A 17335-nucleotide genomic window follows, 5' to 3' on the forward strand; every position below is an offset into this window, starting at 1 on the left:
CCCGAAAGGCCCGTACAGACCCCAGAGAGGCTGTACAAGGGCAGGAAAGGGTTTTTCTTATTCCGATACCGGAAGTCCCATAGACTTGAATGGGACTTCCGGTATCGGAATCGGCGATACCGATACTTTTTTTAAAGATCGGCCGATACCATCCGATACGATACTTTGAAGTATCGGACGGTATCGCTCAACTCTAGTGGTGACCCGTTCCGTGGCCCTGGGCGTCCATGCAATGGGGTGAATTGCGTATATAGGTGAATGATACGTGACACCGCCTGTGGTTTCTGAGTAGATTGACCAGCGATGCAGTGGCGCTTCTCTGGGACAGAAGTTGTGGTGCAGCTAAGATGTAGAAGCCCTGCACAGGTATGGCCATTGTCGCAGGGCACATGAAAGAGTTGGTAGATGGTGTGCAGTGCAGGATGTAGCAGAGCCGTGCGCCAGGCGCAGGAGAAAGAAGACAGTTACAGTCGTGCAGTTCCTTTACCTGTACTTGGTAAATGCCGTCCAGGACCCAGAGTACAGATGGAGAAGGAGTTGGTCAGCCTGGAAGCCAATTTGGAATTCTCTCTCTGCAGATAGGTAGTGTGGCCTCCGTTCTAGCGCCTATCTGATGTACTCGCAGTGCTGAGTTCAATGAAGTTCCCCCTGTTGACTCTCTCTTGGAACTTTCTCGTATGGCAGGCAGCCGTAGCCTTTTCCTTCTGGCTCCCACACGTCGCTGCTGGGGCCTCTGAGCCTTAGTTGGGTACAGAGCATTTACAGCTGCTACTTCCTCCGGTTTCTGCTGCAGGAACGTCAGTTGTTATGGATGAGTCACCGAAGGAGGAAAAAACAAAAATAATAGCTAAGTCCAGAAAACCAGAGAAGTTGGAAGCTATCGGATTGCAGACCCCTGAACCTATCCACAACAACTAACAGTAGCCGTGGGGGGTTCCTATGGTGCCCTAGACCCCTCGATCACAGCCGGAGAACTAAATTAGCCTAAAGACAGAAAGGGGAAATCTAAACTGCCCCAGAGCAGACCCCAAAGCAATAGGTAGCCCCCAAAATATAATGACTGTGAATCAAGATGAAAAACACTAACACAGATAGAAAGATAGGTTGAGCAAATGATGGGGCCCAAGCTAACTAAATAGGACAGGATAGAAAAGCTGCTGTCTGCAATCTGCAAAAACTGTATCTAAAAATGAACCAACAGACTGATAGGAGAAACAGGCCCTGAAGTCGCTAGGCTTCAAAAGACTATATCAGCACTATTCTAAAGACAGAGCCAGAGATCAACAGATCAGAGACAAAAATGGAATTCAGCTCACCCCCGGCCGGGAATGGCTGAAGTCCAAAAAAACAAGGCAAACAAAACCAGAACTAAAGTGTAAAAAAGGCAGAGCAAAACTTAGCTTTGAGAAGCAGAAATCAGACTGGTCTCCAAGAATCCAGCAGGAAAATCACCGGCAAGGCAGCAGGGCGTCGGCTGCCTTATATCCAGTCATCAGTTCCTGTGACTCAGTCATCATCTACCTGCTCAGCTGTTTGGTAATCAGCCTCTCTACCTTCCTTCGCCAGAAGAGGGAGTTCATCAGACCTCACTGGTGAAGGGAAAAATGAACTCACAACAGTCAGTGTCCCTACAAACTCGGAGGCTGGAATCTGGACCATGCGCTCAAGCTAGGAGTGAGCCTTAACTCTGCTCATCCTCCAGCTCCCCTTCTCACGTCCACACACTTCCCCTTCCCTTCACAGACTACCCTAACTTACCTCCTCCCGACCACAGACAGCAGCTCCTCAGCAGTCAGGTTCAGAGGTCTCCCTGCTGGCCTGGAGTGGGAAATGTGTTGTGTGTTGGTTTAACTGCTAGAGAGATCCTTCGTTGCTCCCAAGCATGACATCACACTCCCTAGGAGGAAGGTAATGCTACTGTGGTGACCGTACTCCTGGGGGCTCCTCAAGTGCACTGAGGCCCAGCCACTGCTAGATGATTCTGCTGGTACATTGACCCAGACCACTACATTCCCCTCGCACTCTACACAGCCTGGATGTGACCCAGATGAAACTCAGGTTACCCTTCCCATATACTGTACCACCTTACACGGTGACTAAAAGGAAGGTGCAGCTGAAAGTGCAGGTTCAGCCCACCCACCGTCAGACACACCGCCGTACTATGAGGGGCCCTGTGCCAGTGCCGTCACCAACGAGTGGGCCCCCCCTGCTTGCTCTGGATCACAGCACTTGCAAAGTTGAAATACTTACCTCACCTGCTCCACCGCCATGACGTCTTCCGTGTTTCCTGACAGTGATATTCTGATCAGAGAGCGCAATGACATCACGTCTGTATGCCCAGACTAGTACAGGGATTCCCTAGCGATGAGACTTATTTGAGGAGACTTATTTAATTGTTTTCAATGTTGGGACAGCAATTTTTGGGGAGCACTATACTCTGGAGAATGATATATGGGGCCTACCATACACTGGAACATTCCAAAGGTGGACATCAGACACTGGAGCAGCATTTACAGGGCACATTATACACTAGAGCATTAGAAATGGGGCCCATTATATATAGAGCATTATTTGGGCCCATAAGACAGTGCAGCTTCATCCATGGGGACCAACATATACTGTAGCATTATGTGGAGCTCATCATATACTGTTTCAAACATTATATGGGACCAATGATTCTGTATGGTGAAATATATGGGCCTCATTACACTGTATAGCGCACTATGCGGTGGCCATAATACTGTATGGAGTAAGATACTGTCCGTTTTTGGAGCTATTGGAGAATTTAAAATGGATATCAGTCATGAGATGTAAAAAGTGAAGTATTTTTCATTGTACTAGACCGCTATTTCTCTGCTGTATCGGAGCATCATGAGTTGTGGTATGTGATAAAGCGGCGCTCTTTGGCCCAGGGCACATGAAAACCTGGAGCCAGCCCTTCCCCCCCCCACAAATTTAGCCAAATAACCCCCATTTTTCAGTGCGTAACTAGTATTATGATGTAAATTAAGGTTGAAAAGCTTCAGTAATAAGATTTGATGTTTTTGGCATTCAAAAGGGCACTGTAGGTGTGTTTCCTGGCCTCCACTCCCTGCCGAATTTGCTTCCCCATTGACTTGCATTGGGTGTCGTGTTTCAGTCGGCCTTCGACTTTTCACAAAAATCGGCCGATTTCGTTCGACCCGACTTTTGCGAAAGTCGGGTTTCATGAAACCCGACTCGACCCAAAAAAAGGCAAAGTCGCTCAACTCTATATTTTACAACTCTGGACCTCACAAAAGGTTATTGGCAGGTACCCCTAACAGAGGCGGCGAAGGAAAACACGGCTTTTGTAACACCCGAGTGGCTGTTCCAGTATAAGGTGTTACCCTTTGGGTTGCATGGCGCACCAGCAACGTTCCAGCGATTAATGGATATTGTTCTCCATCCCCATCGCCGCTATGCCTCAGCCTATCTAGACGATATTATAGTGTACAGCACCGACTGGGAAAGTCACTTAGCAAAAGTACAGGCAGTGATAGACTATCTGCGACAAGGAGGGCTAACTGCCAACCCAAAGAAGTGTTCCATAGGGTTGGAGGAAGCTTTGTTTACTTGAGGCTTGAGAACTCCTCTCCCAATGACGTAATCCAAGTGGAGGTAATTCAGAACTGGCCCCGTCCCCTCACAACAAAACTGGTAAAAGCCTTTTTAGGTTAGGTTTGGTGGGATATTACAGGCAGTTCATTCCCAACTTTTCAACCCTTGCCGAGCCTTTAACAGACTGCTTAAAAGAGAGGAAATCTGTGGTGGTCCACTGGAATGATCAGCTAGAGGAGGCCTTTACAAAGTTAAAAGGGGTACTGTGTGGTACACCAGTCCTGATCACTCCAAATTTTAAAAAAGAGTTCGTTGTGCAGACGGATGCCTCTGAGATAGGGCTCGGGGCCGTGCTGTCTCAGGAAGTTAACAGGGAAGAGCATCCCGTTAGTTTCGTAAGCTAGAAGCTTACCCCATCTGAAACCAGGTACAGTATTGTAGTTGTGGAGAGAGAGTGCCTGGCCATCAAGTGGGCACTGGAGTCATTGCGCTACTATTTGCTGGGGAGAACATTTCGGTTGGTGACAGATCATTCCCCTCTTACGTGGATGAGTCAAACTAAGGAGAGGAATGCCCGAGTCACCAGGTGGTTCCTGTCCCTGCAAAATTTTAAATTTTCAGTAGAACATCGGGCAGGCAGACTACAGGGGAATGCAGATGCCCTGTCCAGAGTTCACTGTATGTCATGTGTCCACCCCCTTAGGGTTGAACATAGGAAGGAGGTATGTGGTACAGTAAAGAGTGTTTTACTGGATGGGAGATACATTTCTCCCAGCAGATTAATGTTTGGCCAGGTTTTTCCCAAAAGACAGGACCTGCGAAGATGTCAGGGTCACGTGATCAGCCCATGTGATGTCTACCTCACTTGTGGGAGGGGTTATGGGCTATGTAATGGAGGTTGGTGTTTGGCACATGGTGAGTGTGTCTGGAAGTTACAGAAACTTGGCTGGACTTAGCCTGAACTTGTATACAGGATCCCCGTGCTGCAGAACTATAGCATCAAGACTCTCAACAACCCTGGGATTGGCACCTGGCAGATGCCGCGAACCAGGCAGCCGCTTAGTTAAGCCGGTCCCGTGCAAGGGATGAGTCTGGGACCAGTGGTTCTCCGAGCTGGAGTATATTTAAGTTTTTCCTTACTTTGTTAATCTGCTGTTTGCAACGTGACATTAAACCACTGAAATTGGACTTTAAAGGGCCTGTCACACTAAGCGATATCGCTAGCACGGCACTGGTTTTTGTGACATTATAGCGATATTTCTAGCGATAGCTATGTCTGATACTTACCTCCGACCGGCTCCCCCACTGATTATCGCTGATCGCGCGAGAACGTCCTGGACCGTTTCTGGTCATCAGCTTCCTGTGGCGCCGACGAGCAACGCGTGGACGCGGGCGGGAGGATGTCTTCATCGCCTCCTCTGACAGGTAAGTAACTACCCCTGACCGCTGCTGTGTTGCTGGTGAGATCTGCCTGTGTGGCAGCTCACTAGCGACCACTTAGCGATGCACCAGCGATCCTGACTGCGTCATATCGCTGGTCGGGATCGCTGGTGCATCGCTAAGTGTGACAGTACCTTAAGCCTGTGTATTGCCTCGTTACTGCAGCCCTACCATTTCCTACCAGAGCGAATCCCTACAGTATCCATTGCTATTTAGTAGCGCGCACAGTGTCAGCCGCAGCTGCCGGCTTCCTGCAGCGGCCGGGCAGTCACATGTGCTCGCTACTTCAGAGAAATGCATATTCACTTCTCTCCACTCCCGTGGAATAAAGAGAGAAATGAATATTCACTGCCAGTGCAGTGAATATTCATTTCTGTTTAGCAGCGGGCACAAGCTTTAGATGCAGCAGCCGGCTCCTGCCTCCTGTGACCCGCTGCTCCACCGCTTCCGCTCCCCCTCCATCTTCTGGGATCCTCACTCTAGTATAATCCAACTGAGGCATTTTCAGCACAAAAAATATGCTGAAAAACTCAGCTTATAATCGAGTATATACGATATGTGGAAATACTAATCCAGCACATCCCTAAATTGTTTCTTTGTCTTTCCAGGTATTAATTCTGCTCCCTCATCTAAGGGTAGGAGCAGTTCAGATGGCAAAAGTTTCTGTGTTGGCAAAGCGAGTGGTCTTTACCCAGTGGCTGGGAATAAAAATACTTTCTGGAACTGCTGGAAAGGACTCACCTATCAGCAAGAGTGTCCCGCTGGCTTAATTTTTTATCAGGGCTGTCAATGCTGTAAGTGATTTTTATACAATATATTCATATATTATTCACTTAGCCTTAACTTATTTTATATAATGACTTTGTTAACTTGCATAAAAAAATTCTGGTAGTCCACTATGCTTGTCAGCAAACAAAGCTAAAGCCATAGGCTCCAATTCATCAAAGTGTTTTTGACAAATTTCTGGAGTAAGGGTCCCGTTACATTTAGCGATGCACCAGCGATCCCGTCAACGATACGACCTGGTCAGGATTGCTGGTGCATCGCTAAATGGTCGCTAGTGAGCTGCCAAACAGGCAGATCTCACCAGCGACGTAGCAGCGGTCGGCGGTCGTTACTTACCTGTCAGTAGAAAACACCGTGTGCACTACTGTAGTGGTGCCAAGTTAGGTTCCCAAACCATATATGATAAAATGAAAACCTGGCACTCAACTTAATGCTTGGTGAGGCAGTTTACTGTAGTACCAGAAAACGTTTCGGTCGATATAGACCTTCATCAGTTACGTGATAGTATGTTTGAAAGTAGCTTGAAGGAGGGCGCTTTTTATGTTATTCACTGATAACGCCAGTAATCAAATGGTCAGAATGCAGCTGTAACGCAGGATAATCTTAATAGTTGAAAATATCACCGCAGCCTGTTCCTCCTGGACGTGGTAAACACCACTTGTCCAAGTTTGTGCAATTCAATGTTGTGGAAAATTTATACAGCTTTTAGCATTTTCACCCAGGTCTGCTAAAATTGTTGGAGCATGGAGGTAACGGGGCATGGCCCAACAAATTATTGTACAGTTACGGCGGGAAGGAACTTTTGCCAGAAATGTATTCTCCTGAGATTGAAATTCAGCGGATCTCTCAAATTTGGTTGGGAAGAAGTTCAATTGATAAATTTGATCACTGCAAATTGAATGTTCCTATCTACACAGAGGATGAGAAATATTGGGTGTAAAAAAAAAATCAAAATTCACCTTTCCCGAAGCAGCCCACTGCCCAGTCTCCCGCAATGTCCAGCCTCTTATTTATGCCATTCTCATCATGCGGCATTCACTCTGGTCTACATTGTGCTGCAAGTGAAGGCAAAAAGAATAGGCCAAATGGTGTAAAGAATTCAGAATTGCAGCTGTGCGGGTCCGTGGAACAAGGAAGTGATGACAGGTGAATGGCATCCTGAAATTCAGTAAAATGATTGTCAGCTGGCTTCCAGTTTGCTGTATTCATGTGAAGTGAATTGCAAAAAAATCTGCTTCAGGAGAATTCAAATTTTTGGCTGAATGTGAGGTATTTCAGTTCACTTTGAACAAATTCACTTGTCTTAAGTAGCCAGTGCAATAACTGGAACAGGGTGGAAGTAAATAGGGTACTTGTTGCATCCTTGGTGTGGCCAAAGTGTCGGGTATCGGACGTCACAAATCTGATATTGATGACAGTTCCTGTAACTATTATAGTTAAGTAATATCTAGGAATTGATCATAATTTATAATTAAAATCATAATTTTATTTTAAAGCACATTTCATTCAGTACATGTAAATATCTTACCACTGCATTTTTGATATAGAGAATTAAATAAAAAATTGCTTGTATCATGTTGTTCTGCCTTGTTACACGTATGACGCTGTGTGGATTCCAGCATACGGCTAAACCCTTCATCCACTCCCAGTAAAAAGACTATATGGGTGCTTAAGTCTATATTTATTGAGATGATGTGAACAACAATGGTAGATGATAATGGATGATGTAGTGGAGGAGATTGGTGAACACAATTGTGGATGAGATAGGGTAAAAACTATAAAGAAACAGACAGAACAGTATATCAGTACTGGCAGATAACAACAGCAGTAACACAGGATGCTATTACATCAGTAGCAGGCATTATTACAGAGGATGAGTAATACAACACACAATACAGTGAAGAGAATAATAACTAATAAAACTTAGGCTGCCAGAATGGCACTACATGAACAGGAATGCATCTAGCTACATGCAGTGCAAGAGCATTACAACGAGCTGGAAATACGTAGCACATATCACAGGGCTGCATAATGGCTAGCTTACACAGATGCATTGCAAAAACACATAACTGTATTAAACCTCACCGCAATCCACTTGACAGAAGCAATGATTTTGCAGAGAGCAGGGCACGTGTGTGTATCTCAGGGATCTGGGGGAAAATGGCTTCAGCTTCCTAGTCCAGGAAGATGAAGGGGCATTTCAAAACAGAGCAACTATTAAAGGGAAAGGATTCTAAAATCCATGAACAGGAAAGAGAATGGCAACTATGACATCTAAAGGGCACAGCTAGAACAGCACTTAAGAAATTCCTTGCTGCACATGAATGGGCAGAACAATGTAAAAGTAGATACCTAAAACTACTTGCTTAAACTAAACTTTGCTGCCATGGAATCTGTGAAATTGATAAATACAGTGCTGTGCAAATTAATTGGGCAAAGCATTTTTTTAAATAAAATCATAAGTTGGTTACTAGTCAGTGATTCAAACCAGTTTTAACTGCTTTGAACAGGCACTCACACCTGTTCAAAGCAGTTAAAACTGGTTTTAATCACTGACTGGTAACCAACTTACAATTTTACTTAAAAAAAAATGCTTTGACCCAATTAATTTGCACAGCACTGTATGAGTTTTATTGACTTTAACCTAACTAAATGTAAAGTTACAGTATGTCTTCAAATGTATATAGTAAAAGTAATGATATTCTGTTAGTGAGGTTCATTGGTTCACCAAGATCATGGGAACAGAAATTGACAGCTGCATCTAAATGGTTAAAGGGTATGTGCACACATTCTGTATATGTTGCAGACATCTCTGCATCAAAAACCTCTGCCTTGGCAGGAAAAACCCTGCTTAAAAATCTTGCGTTCTGCCAAATTTTTATTTAGTTTTTGATGCGTTTATACAGTATATGTTTATTCATTTAGAATGGGTGAAAAATGTTGCAAAAACTCTGAATGAATTGATATACTGCAGATTTCAAACTGATTTCAGAAATCTCATTCACTTTCTTGGGATAGTAAAATGCTGAGTTTTTTTGGGCAAAAACGAGCTTAAAAAATGCTGCAAAAATACCACATGTGCGTAAACCTAAAGGGCTTTTTCACTACTCAGGCAACCCCTTTTTAAAAACTACATTCCCCAATGTAAAATAAAAATACCTTGTACTCACCTACTGGAGCTCTTCCAGCATTGTCAATGCCGTGTCTCTTGTGAGACTATTTTGCTACATGAGCCCTGCAGCCAATTAGCAGTCTCGCCAATGAGCTGCTGTGCTGTCATTTCCTTCAGACATCTGAGGCTGGTTTGAAGAAAATGAGAGCACAACTACCCAATAGCGGCCGTTGATTGGCTGCACAGCTATTGCGGAATACCAATATTTTGGGAGACCTGCTTTGGGAGCCCTGATTGTCATATTGCTGAAATGGTAGGTGACTAAAAGTTTTTATTTTATGTTGGGGAATGTCATATTTAAGAAGTTGTCCAAGTAGTAGATGACCCCTTTAGACAGAAGCGATCATAGATTGTTCCAAAGCTGGCACCTGCCCAGTATGGAGTGCTCTCAGGTAAGGTATGGGGTAAGTATGTCAAAATGACGGCCTTACCTTTGTCTCACTTGGATAGGTTTTCAGCCTATGAATGCTTCAATTCATGGACTTACTAACACAATTAGATGTGAAAAGTGAAATTTTAACATTTTACTGTACTGAAGAGTCATAAATAAATTATTTACTCCTTTTTACCCTGTGGAGGCTGTCGATTACTTTAGGAATAGTGATCAGTTTATTAGATTAGTAATTGAATTTGCAGTTTAGTGCCAAAAATATTATTCAGTCAAGTAGTCACAATCATCATAAAATTTTGCAGGCAATATTTATTATCTTTCAGTATATGTGCATGTATTATTAATTTATAAGGCCATGAAAAATAGCAGTGTCCTGATTATTTACAATATCAAAAGTGGATAATCTTTTTTTTCTTTTCTTAATGTTCAATAGGTTCAACTTCCAGTCATCATGAGATCAATCCCTCACAAAGAAATTCCAAAAGCAGTCCATCTGGTAGTAGTTCCAAGACCAATCATCCTGACAGCATTCACTCACATAACATTCCAAGCAGCAACACTAAGAAAACTCCCTCTCATAGCAGCCCTAAGACTAGTTCTTCTGGCAATATTCCCAAAACCACTCATCATGAAAGCATCCCCACTCATAACATCCCTAAGACAAATTCTTCTGGCATCATCCCAAAGACCACTCATCTTGAGATCATTCCCTCTCATAACAGCCCAAGCAGCAACACCAAGAATACTCACCATCAAATAATTCCCTCTCATAGCAGTCCTAAGATCAGTCCATCTAGTAATATCCCCAAGACTACTCATCATGAGAACATTCCTTCTCCAAAGAGCCCAAGCAGTAACTCCAAGAATACTCACCATGAAAATATTCCCTCTCATAACCGCGCAAAAATGAATCCTTCTGGCACCGTCCCGAAGACCACTCATCATGAGACTATTCCCTCTCATAATAGCCCAAGCAGCAACTCCAAGAATACTCACAATAAAAACATTCCTTCTCATAACAGCCCTAAAACTAATCCTTCTGGCACCATCCCAAAAACCACTCATCATGAGACCATTCCCACTCATAACAGCCCAAGCAGCAAACCCAAGAATACTCACCATGAAAACATTCCCTCTCATAACAGCCCTAAGACTAATCCTTCTGGCACCATCCCAAAAACCACTCATCATGAGAACATTCCCTCTCATAGCAACCCAAGTAGCAACACCAAAAATACTCACCATGAAATTATTCCCTCTCATGGCAGCCCTATGACTAGTCCATCTAGCAATATCCCCAAGACCACTCATCATGAGAACATTCCCTCTCACAACAGCCCAAGTAGCAACACCAAGAATACTGACCATGAAAACATTCCCTCTCATAACAGCCCTAAGACTATTCCTTCTGGCATCATCCCAAAAACCATTCATCATGAGCTCATTCCATCTCATAACAACCCAAGTAGCAACACCAAGAATACTCACCATGAATACATTCCCTCTCATAACATCCCTAAGACTAATCCTTCTGACTCCATCCCAAAGACCACTCATCATGAGAACATTCCCTCTCATAAAAACCCAGGTAGCAACACCAAGAATACTCCCCATCAAATAATTCACACTCATAGCAGTCCTAAGAACAGTCCATCTAGTAATATCCCCAAGAATACTCATCATGAGAAAATTCCTTCTCAAAAGAGCCCAAGCAGTAACCCCAAGAACACTCACCATGAAAACATTCCCTCTCATAACCGCCCAAAGACTAATCCTTCTGGTACCATTCCGAAGACCACTCATCATGAGACTATTCCATCTCATAACAGCCCAAGCAGCAACCCCAAGAATACTCACCATGATAACATTCCTTCTCATAACAGCCCTAAAACTAATCCTTCTGGCACCATCCCAAAAACCACTCATCATGAGACCATTCCCACTCATAACAGCCCAAGCAGCAAACCCAAGAATACTCACCATGAAAACATTCCCTCTCATAACAGCCCTAAGACTAATCCTTCTGGCACCATCCCAAAAACCACTCATCATGAGAAAATTCCCTCTCATAGCAACCCAAGTAGCAACACCAAAAATACTCACCATGAAATTATTCCCTCTCATGGCAGCCCTATGACTAGTCCATCTAGCAATATCCCCAAGACCACTCATCATGAGAACATTCCCTCTCACAACAGCCCAAGTAGCAACACCAAGAATACTGACCATGAAAACATTCCCTCTCATAACAGCCCAAAGATTAATCCTTCTGGCACCATTCCAAAGACCACTCATCATGAAAACATTCCCTCTCAGAACAGTCCTAAAACTAATCCTTCTGGCACCATCCCAAAAACTACTCATCATAAGAACATTCCCTCTCATAACAACCCAAGCAGCAACACCAAGAATGCTCACCATGAAATCATTCCCTCTCATGGCAGCCCTAAGACTAGTCCATCTAGCAATAGCCCCAAGACCACTAATCATGAGAACATTCCCTCTCTCAACAGCCCAAGCAGCAACCCAAAGAATACTCACCATGAAAACATTCCTTCTCATAGAAGCCCTAAGACCAGTCAACCTGGCAACGTCCCCAAAGCTACTCATGACAGTATTCCATCTCAAAGCAGTCCTAAGATTAGTCCCTCTAACAAAGTCCCCAAGACCAGTCCAAACAGTAAGACAGAGACAACTCATCATGAGAGCATTCCCATTCATAACATTCCAAAGACCAGTTCGTCTGGAGGAATCCCTAAAACTAGTCATTCTGAGGGTATTCCCTCACATAACAGTCATAAACACAATCCTTCAGGAGTTAGTCACTCACATACAATTCCCAAAAGTGATTCCTCTGGTTTTTGCATTGGTAAAGCCAGTGGTCTATACCCAGTAGTGGGGGACAGAAATGTGTTCTGGCAATGCTTTAATGGAATCACCTACAAACAATCTTGCCCATCTGACCTTGTTTTTGACCAAAGTTGTCAATGCTGTAAGTATTAGTGTTAATGTTGTTAATATAGACTTTTAAAATCACAAAAACTCTGTATTACTTTTGATCAGCTGCTAGATTCTCCTGATTTTTTTGGAAGGCTAACATTTTTAGCTGTAGTTTGGTTATATATTATAGCTTTAAAGGGGTTGTCTGATACATAAAATGTCCTGCAGAAATATCTATCTTTAAGCCTAACCATTTTTGTAATTTGTTTTATTTTAAAATGTCCTACTATTCTCCCTATATAGCTAAACCCTATAGATTTTTTTTTTAAACTTTACTTCCTGTGATGTTTTGTTTGAATTGAGTCTCACATAGGACAACATCAAGAGGATGGCCTGGCAGTAACTTCCCCATAACTTCTCTGACCCCACTCCCCAAATTAGCCCGTATGGACACACGGAATCAATTGTAATGATAGTAAAAGAGGCAGGAAGAAATGACTGCTGCCTCTTTCACAGTCACCACAATGCTTCTGTCATTACCATCCCATAGCTTTTTGTCCCACCACTTGTTTTAGTGGAATTAGAGGTCATCAGGGGTAGTCATCAAAGTTATGTGATAGAAGCAGCACCAACTCACAGATATTATTATTATTATTATTTATTATTATTATAGCGCCATTTATTCCATGGCACTTTACATGTGAGGAGGGATATCTATATATATATAATTGCCTTAAATTGTCTGTCATCCACTTCCGTCTGGATGTCCCCGAATCCCACAATCCACTGCGCCACACCGGAAGTACGCCGACCGCCATTTTGGTACATCCAAGTGATGCCGCCCGGATCCAGGACGCAGCTGCGATCCCAACCACCCGTAGGATCCCAGCTGCCGCTCGGATCCAGCCCACCGCTGCAATCCCAACCGCCCTTGGGATCCCAGCCGCCGCTCGGATCCAGGCCGCTGCTGCGATCATGAAGCTGTGAAAGGGGTGTAACGAGGGGGTATAACGAAAGGGGTGTAATAAAGGGGGTATAATGAGAGGGTGTAATGAGGGGGGAGTAATGAGAGAGATGCCGCCGCCAGACGTGGGCCAGAACCCACTGCCTGACTACACACGCCGGATCCCACTGCTGCCTGCCCACCCACCTCCATGCAGTCACAGCCAGCAGAAAAGACTGCGGCTTGAGGCCTGTGCTGGAGATTGGGTGCGGCCACCCTCTGGTGGCGCCGCACACCATCTCCAGCACAGATCGCAAAACACAATCTTTCCTGCCGGTTGTGACTGCACGGAAGTGGGTGGGCCTCCACCCCCAGCGCCACAAAGCTGCCCTCATCATGATGTTACTTCCCTCCCGATGCGATAGGATCGGGCACACATCTAGTACATAATAAATACAAGTACAGTAATCTTAAACAATACAAGTCACGACTGGTACAGGATGAGAGAGGACCCTGCCCGCGAGGGATCACAATCTACAAGGGATGGGTGAGGATACAGTAGGCAAGGGTAGAGCTGGTCATGCAGCGATTTGGTGGATCTGTGGTTACTTCAGGTTGTAGGCTTGTTGGAAGAGGTAGGTCTTCAGGTTCTTTTTGAAGGTTTCCATGGTAGGCGAGAGTAAGTTATGTTGTGGTAGAAGGTTCCAGAGTAGAGAGGATGCGCCGGAGAAATCTTGTATGCGATTGTGGGAAGAGGAGATAAGAGGGGGGGAGAGAAGGAGATCTTGTGAGGATCGGAGGTTGCGTGCAGGTAAGTACCGGGAGACGAGGTACTATCACCGCCCTGTAACAAATCACCATCGGGGGTGACATTAGTGTTACTCACCATGACGACATCACATTTCAGTCAAAGAGGCAGTGGGAACAGAAGCTGCTGGACAATGATGACAGAAGAAGTGTGGCAGTGGGGACTGAAGATGTGGCCACAATTTCAGACTATTAGCTGTATAGGGAAAGTAATAGATAATTTTAAACTAAAGCAGATTATAAAAGTGGTTAGTGTTTAAAAATAGACATTGATAAAGGGCATTTTATGTGTTTCACTACTCCTTTAGATCTGAATCTGTCAGCCTACATATTGTGCCATTTGGCCATTAGCACCAAATGATATAGAGGCATCTGCTTTCGTTACGTCCCCCTCACTAGTGACTGGCTGCTGTCTAGGGTCACTGGTGAGGACAGAGGGCAGAGTAGGGTTATTGTCACAGTTAATCTTTATCATGTTTTAAAAATCTGTATTCTTATATTGTTTTTTCATTACTTTAATGTATCATCACCTTGTCTTTTAGGTAACAATCAAAATGTTACTCCAAGGAAAGCTGACAAAGGATTCTGTGCTGGGAGAGCCAATGGTCTGTACCCTGTGGCTAGCGATAGGAATGCTTTCTGGCATTGTTCTCATGGGATGACTTTCCAACAATATTGTTCCTTTGGTCTTGTCTTTGATGTGAGCTGTGAATGCTGTAAGTATTACTGTACTTTGCTATACATCTAAACCATTTTTTCTTTCTTAGAACAACAGCAATACTATTGAATTCCAGTAGAAAATGAATATATTCTGGTTGACTATTTTGTTATTAGAATGAATCCATCATCTTAATATGCTGTTCTGTATAAGGGCAGAATACTACTACTATGGTTTGGGCTAATATGCAAAACAACAACATAAAATCTACTGTTTGGCTACTAGGAACCAAATGGCATGTTTTCTTTTTGGCGACTAGGAGTACTGACCTGTAGCTGCAATATGTGGTCCTTAAAGAGGACCTGTCACCATCTCCAAAGTGGCCAGTTTTTGCTCTTATTTGAGACCCCTGCTTACAAATATTCCTTTTTTATTACTTTTTCTTTTTAAATCCACCATATGGTTCCAGAGATATGAGCTTTTAATTTAGTGTTATTTTTCATGGTCTTTACCTAAGGGGCATTGCTCACAGGTAATACTGCAGAGCAGCCGGAAGACACACCCCAGAGGACCTCGCGAACCTTGTTCCCTTCTCTGAAGACATATGGTTGACATTTAAAAAATACTCAGCGGAGTAGTGGGATTAAAAGAAGAGCTGAAGCTGGCCTTTTTTGACCTGATGACATGTCCTTTTTCAAGTACCTTGTACTAAGCTGATACATCCAATGTGACTGTTTCGCTCACTATTTTACAGGTAACTATCCTCCTCCAACACCAGACAAAACTCAAAAAGACTTCTGCCTAGGGCGTGCCAATGGTCTCTACCCAGTAGCTGGTGATAAAAATGCTTTCTGGCTTTGTTCAAATGGAATAAGCTTCAGACAGAACTGCCAAACCAACCTTGTTTTTGATGAAAGTTGCAAATGCTGTAAGTGACAGTTAACATTTCTGTGTTCCAGTATCAAATAATAGAAACAAATACTAAAGTAAACTGCTGTACTTTGCAATCTGTAATAGCACCTATTTGGAAAGAGAATATTTTTTCACACTGCTTAAAAGTGGTTGCCCATTATTTTTCTTGGCCATACTGTTTTTGCTAGTGGACGTTAAATAATTAAACGTTAGTCTTTGCGGGGGGGGGGGGGGGGTTACGAGTAGTGTAATTTTGAACAGGGGTGAAACTTTACTCCAGAGCCACCTCTCAGTTGTGGTAGGACACAGTATGAACTACTGCAGAAGTAGGACCTGGACACTCTACTCTGTAAATAGTGCACGTTTCATTATTTGGCACCAGTAAGACAAGTACAATGACATTTTATACCTCCCTGTTGTGGACCTTTAGAACAGTACAGCATTAATGAATGGGGTTTAATAAACTCAATTGTAAGAAAATATACAGCAGATAACGGACATTACGTGGTTTTTCAAATCTGCTGCATAAAGCTATGTATTGCTAACATGGTGCGTCAACATCGTAAAGGATATAGATGTCCATGCGAATTTCTAGACTGGCTTCAACATCATACTACGTGTGAATTGTGAAAACCCAGTCTAAAGGTTAAATCTCTAACAGTTCAAAACTCGGATGAGTGTTTGACCTGTCAAAAAAAACAGAGGGTGAGGGAAGCAAAGCAAGCCATGGATCCGAGACAGATGTGAAACTAAAATATGGCATTATAGCATAGGAACTTCAAACCATCTGTAAAACACGGTGGTTTTATCATGGTTTGGGCCTAGTTTGCTGCATTTTGGCAAGGATAAAGAGAACATGGGATCTGGCATGATGGGGTGATGTGATGGGGGCATGACAAACTGTAGTGTTCCTTACTACAGAAATCTTACTCCAGTTATTGTTTAGAGTAAGATTTGTAGCACGGCACATATAGGCATATGCCACTTGCCAGGCATGTGCTTCTTCATGGATCAGGAGCATCTGAGTCCACAATGCACCATCATCAAGGCTGGCATGAAAAATCGCTGGTTTTGATGAATTGGGGCCTAAAGCTTTTGGAATAGCCAAGTCAAAGTCCTGACCTTACAGGGAATCTGTCAGGTACGAATATGCTATTAACCCCTTTACCCCCAAGGGTAGTTTGCATGTTAATGACCAGGCCAATTTTTACAATTCTGACCACTGTCCCTTTATGAGGTAATAACTCGGGAACGCTTCCATGGATCCTGGTGATTCTGACAATATTTTCTTGTGAAATATTGTAATTCATGTTAGTGGCAAAATTTCTTTGATTTAGCTTGCGTTTATTTGTGAAAAAAATGGAAATTTGGCAAAAATTTTGAAAATTTCGCAATTTTTCAACTTTGAATTTTCATGTTCTTAAATCACAGAGATATGGCACACAAAATACTTAATACGTAACATTTCCCACATGTTTACTTTACATCAGCACAATTTTGGAACCAATTTTTTTTTTTGTTAGGAAGTTATAAGGGTTAAAAGTTGACCAGTGATTTCTCATTTCTGCAACACCATTTTTTTTATGGACCACATCACATTTGAAGTCACTTTGAGGGGTCTATATGATAGAAAATGCCCAAAAGTGACACCATTCTAAAAACTGCACCCCTCAGGGTTCTCAAAACCACATTGAAGAAGTTTATGAA

At 43.4% G+C, this 17335-nt stretch overlaps 1 protein-coding gene across 1 annotated transcript in view; it reads left to right on the plus strand.

Moving 5' to 3' along the window:
• The window catches only part of LOC141073500 (uncharacterized), a 92388-nt gene extending 76719 nt beyond the window's left edge, over window positions 1–15669 (plus strand). Inside the window, exons 14-17 of the mRNA XM_073560747.1 lie at window positions 5628–5813; window positions 9802–12360; window positions 14601–14774; window positions 15471–15669. Coding sequence (XP_073416848.1) covers window positions 5628–5813; window positions 9802–12360; window positions 14601–14774; window positions 15471–15652 — 3101 coding nt within the window. The 3' untranslated portion in view covers window positions 15653–15669. The remainder of the gene's footprint in view (window positions 1–5627; window positions 5814–9801; window positions 12361–14600; window positions 14775–15470) is intronic.
• The last annotated feature ends 1666 nt before the right edge of the window (window positions 15670–17335 follow it).

The sequence above is a fragment of the Dendrobates tinctorius genome, unplaced genomic scaffold, assembly GCF_039654945.1.
Source record: "Dendrobates tinctorius isolate UK_male_01 unplaced genomic scaffold, ASM3965494v1 ptg000304l, whole genome shotgun sequence".
Classification (NCBI taxonomy): domain Eukaryota; kingdom Metazoa; phylum Chordata; class Amphibia; order Anura; family Dendrobatidae; genus Dendrobates; species Dendrobates tinctorius.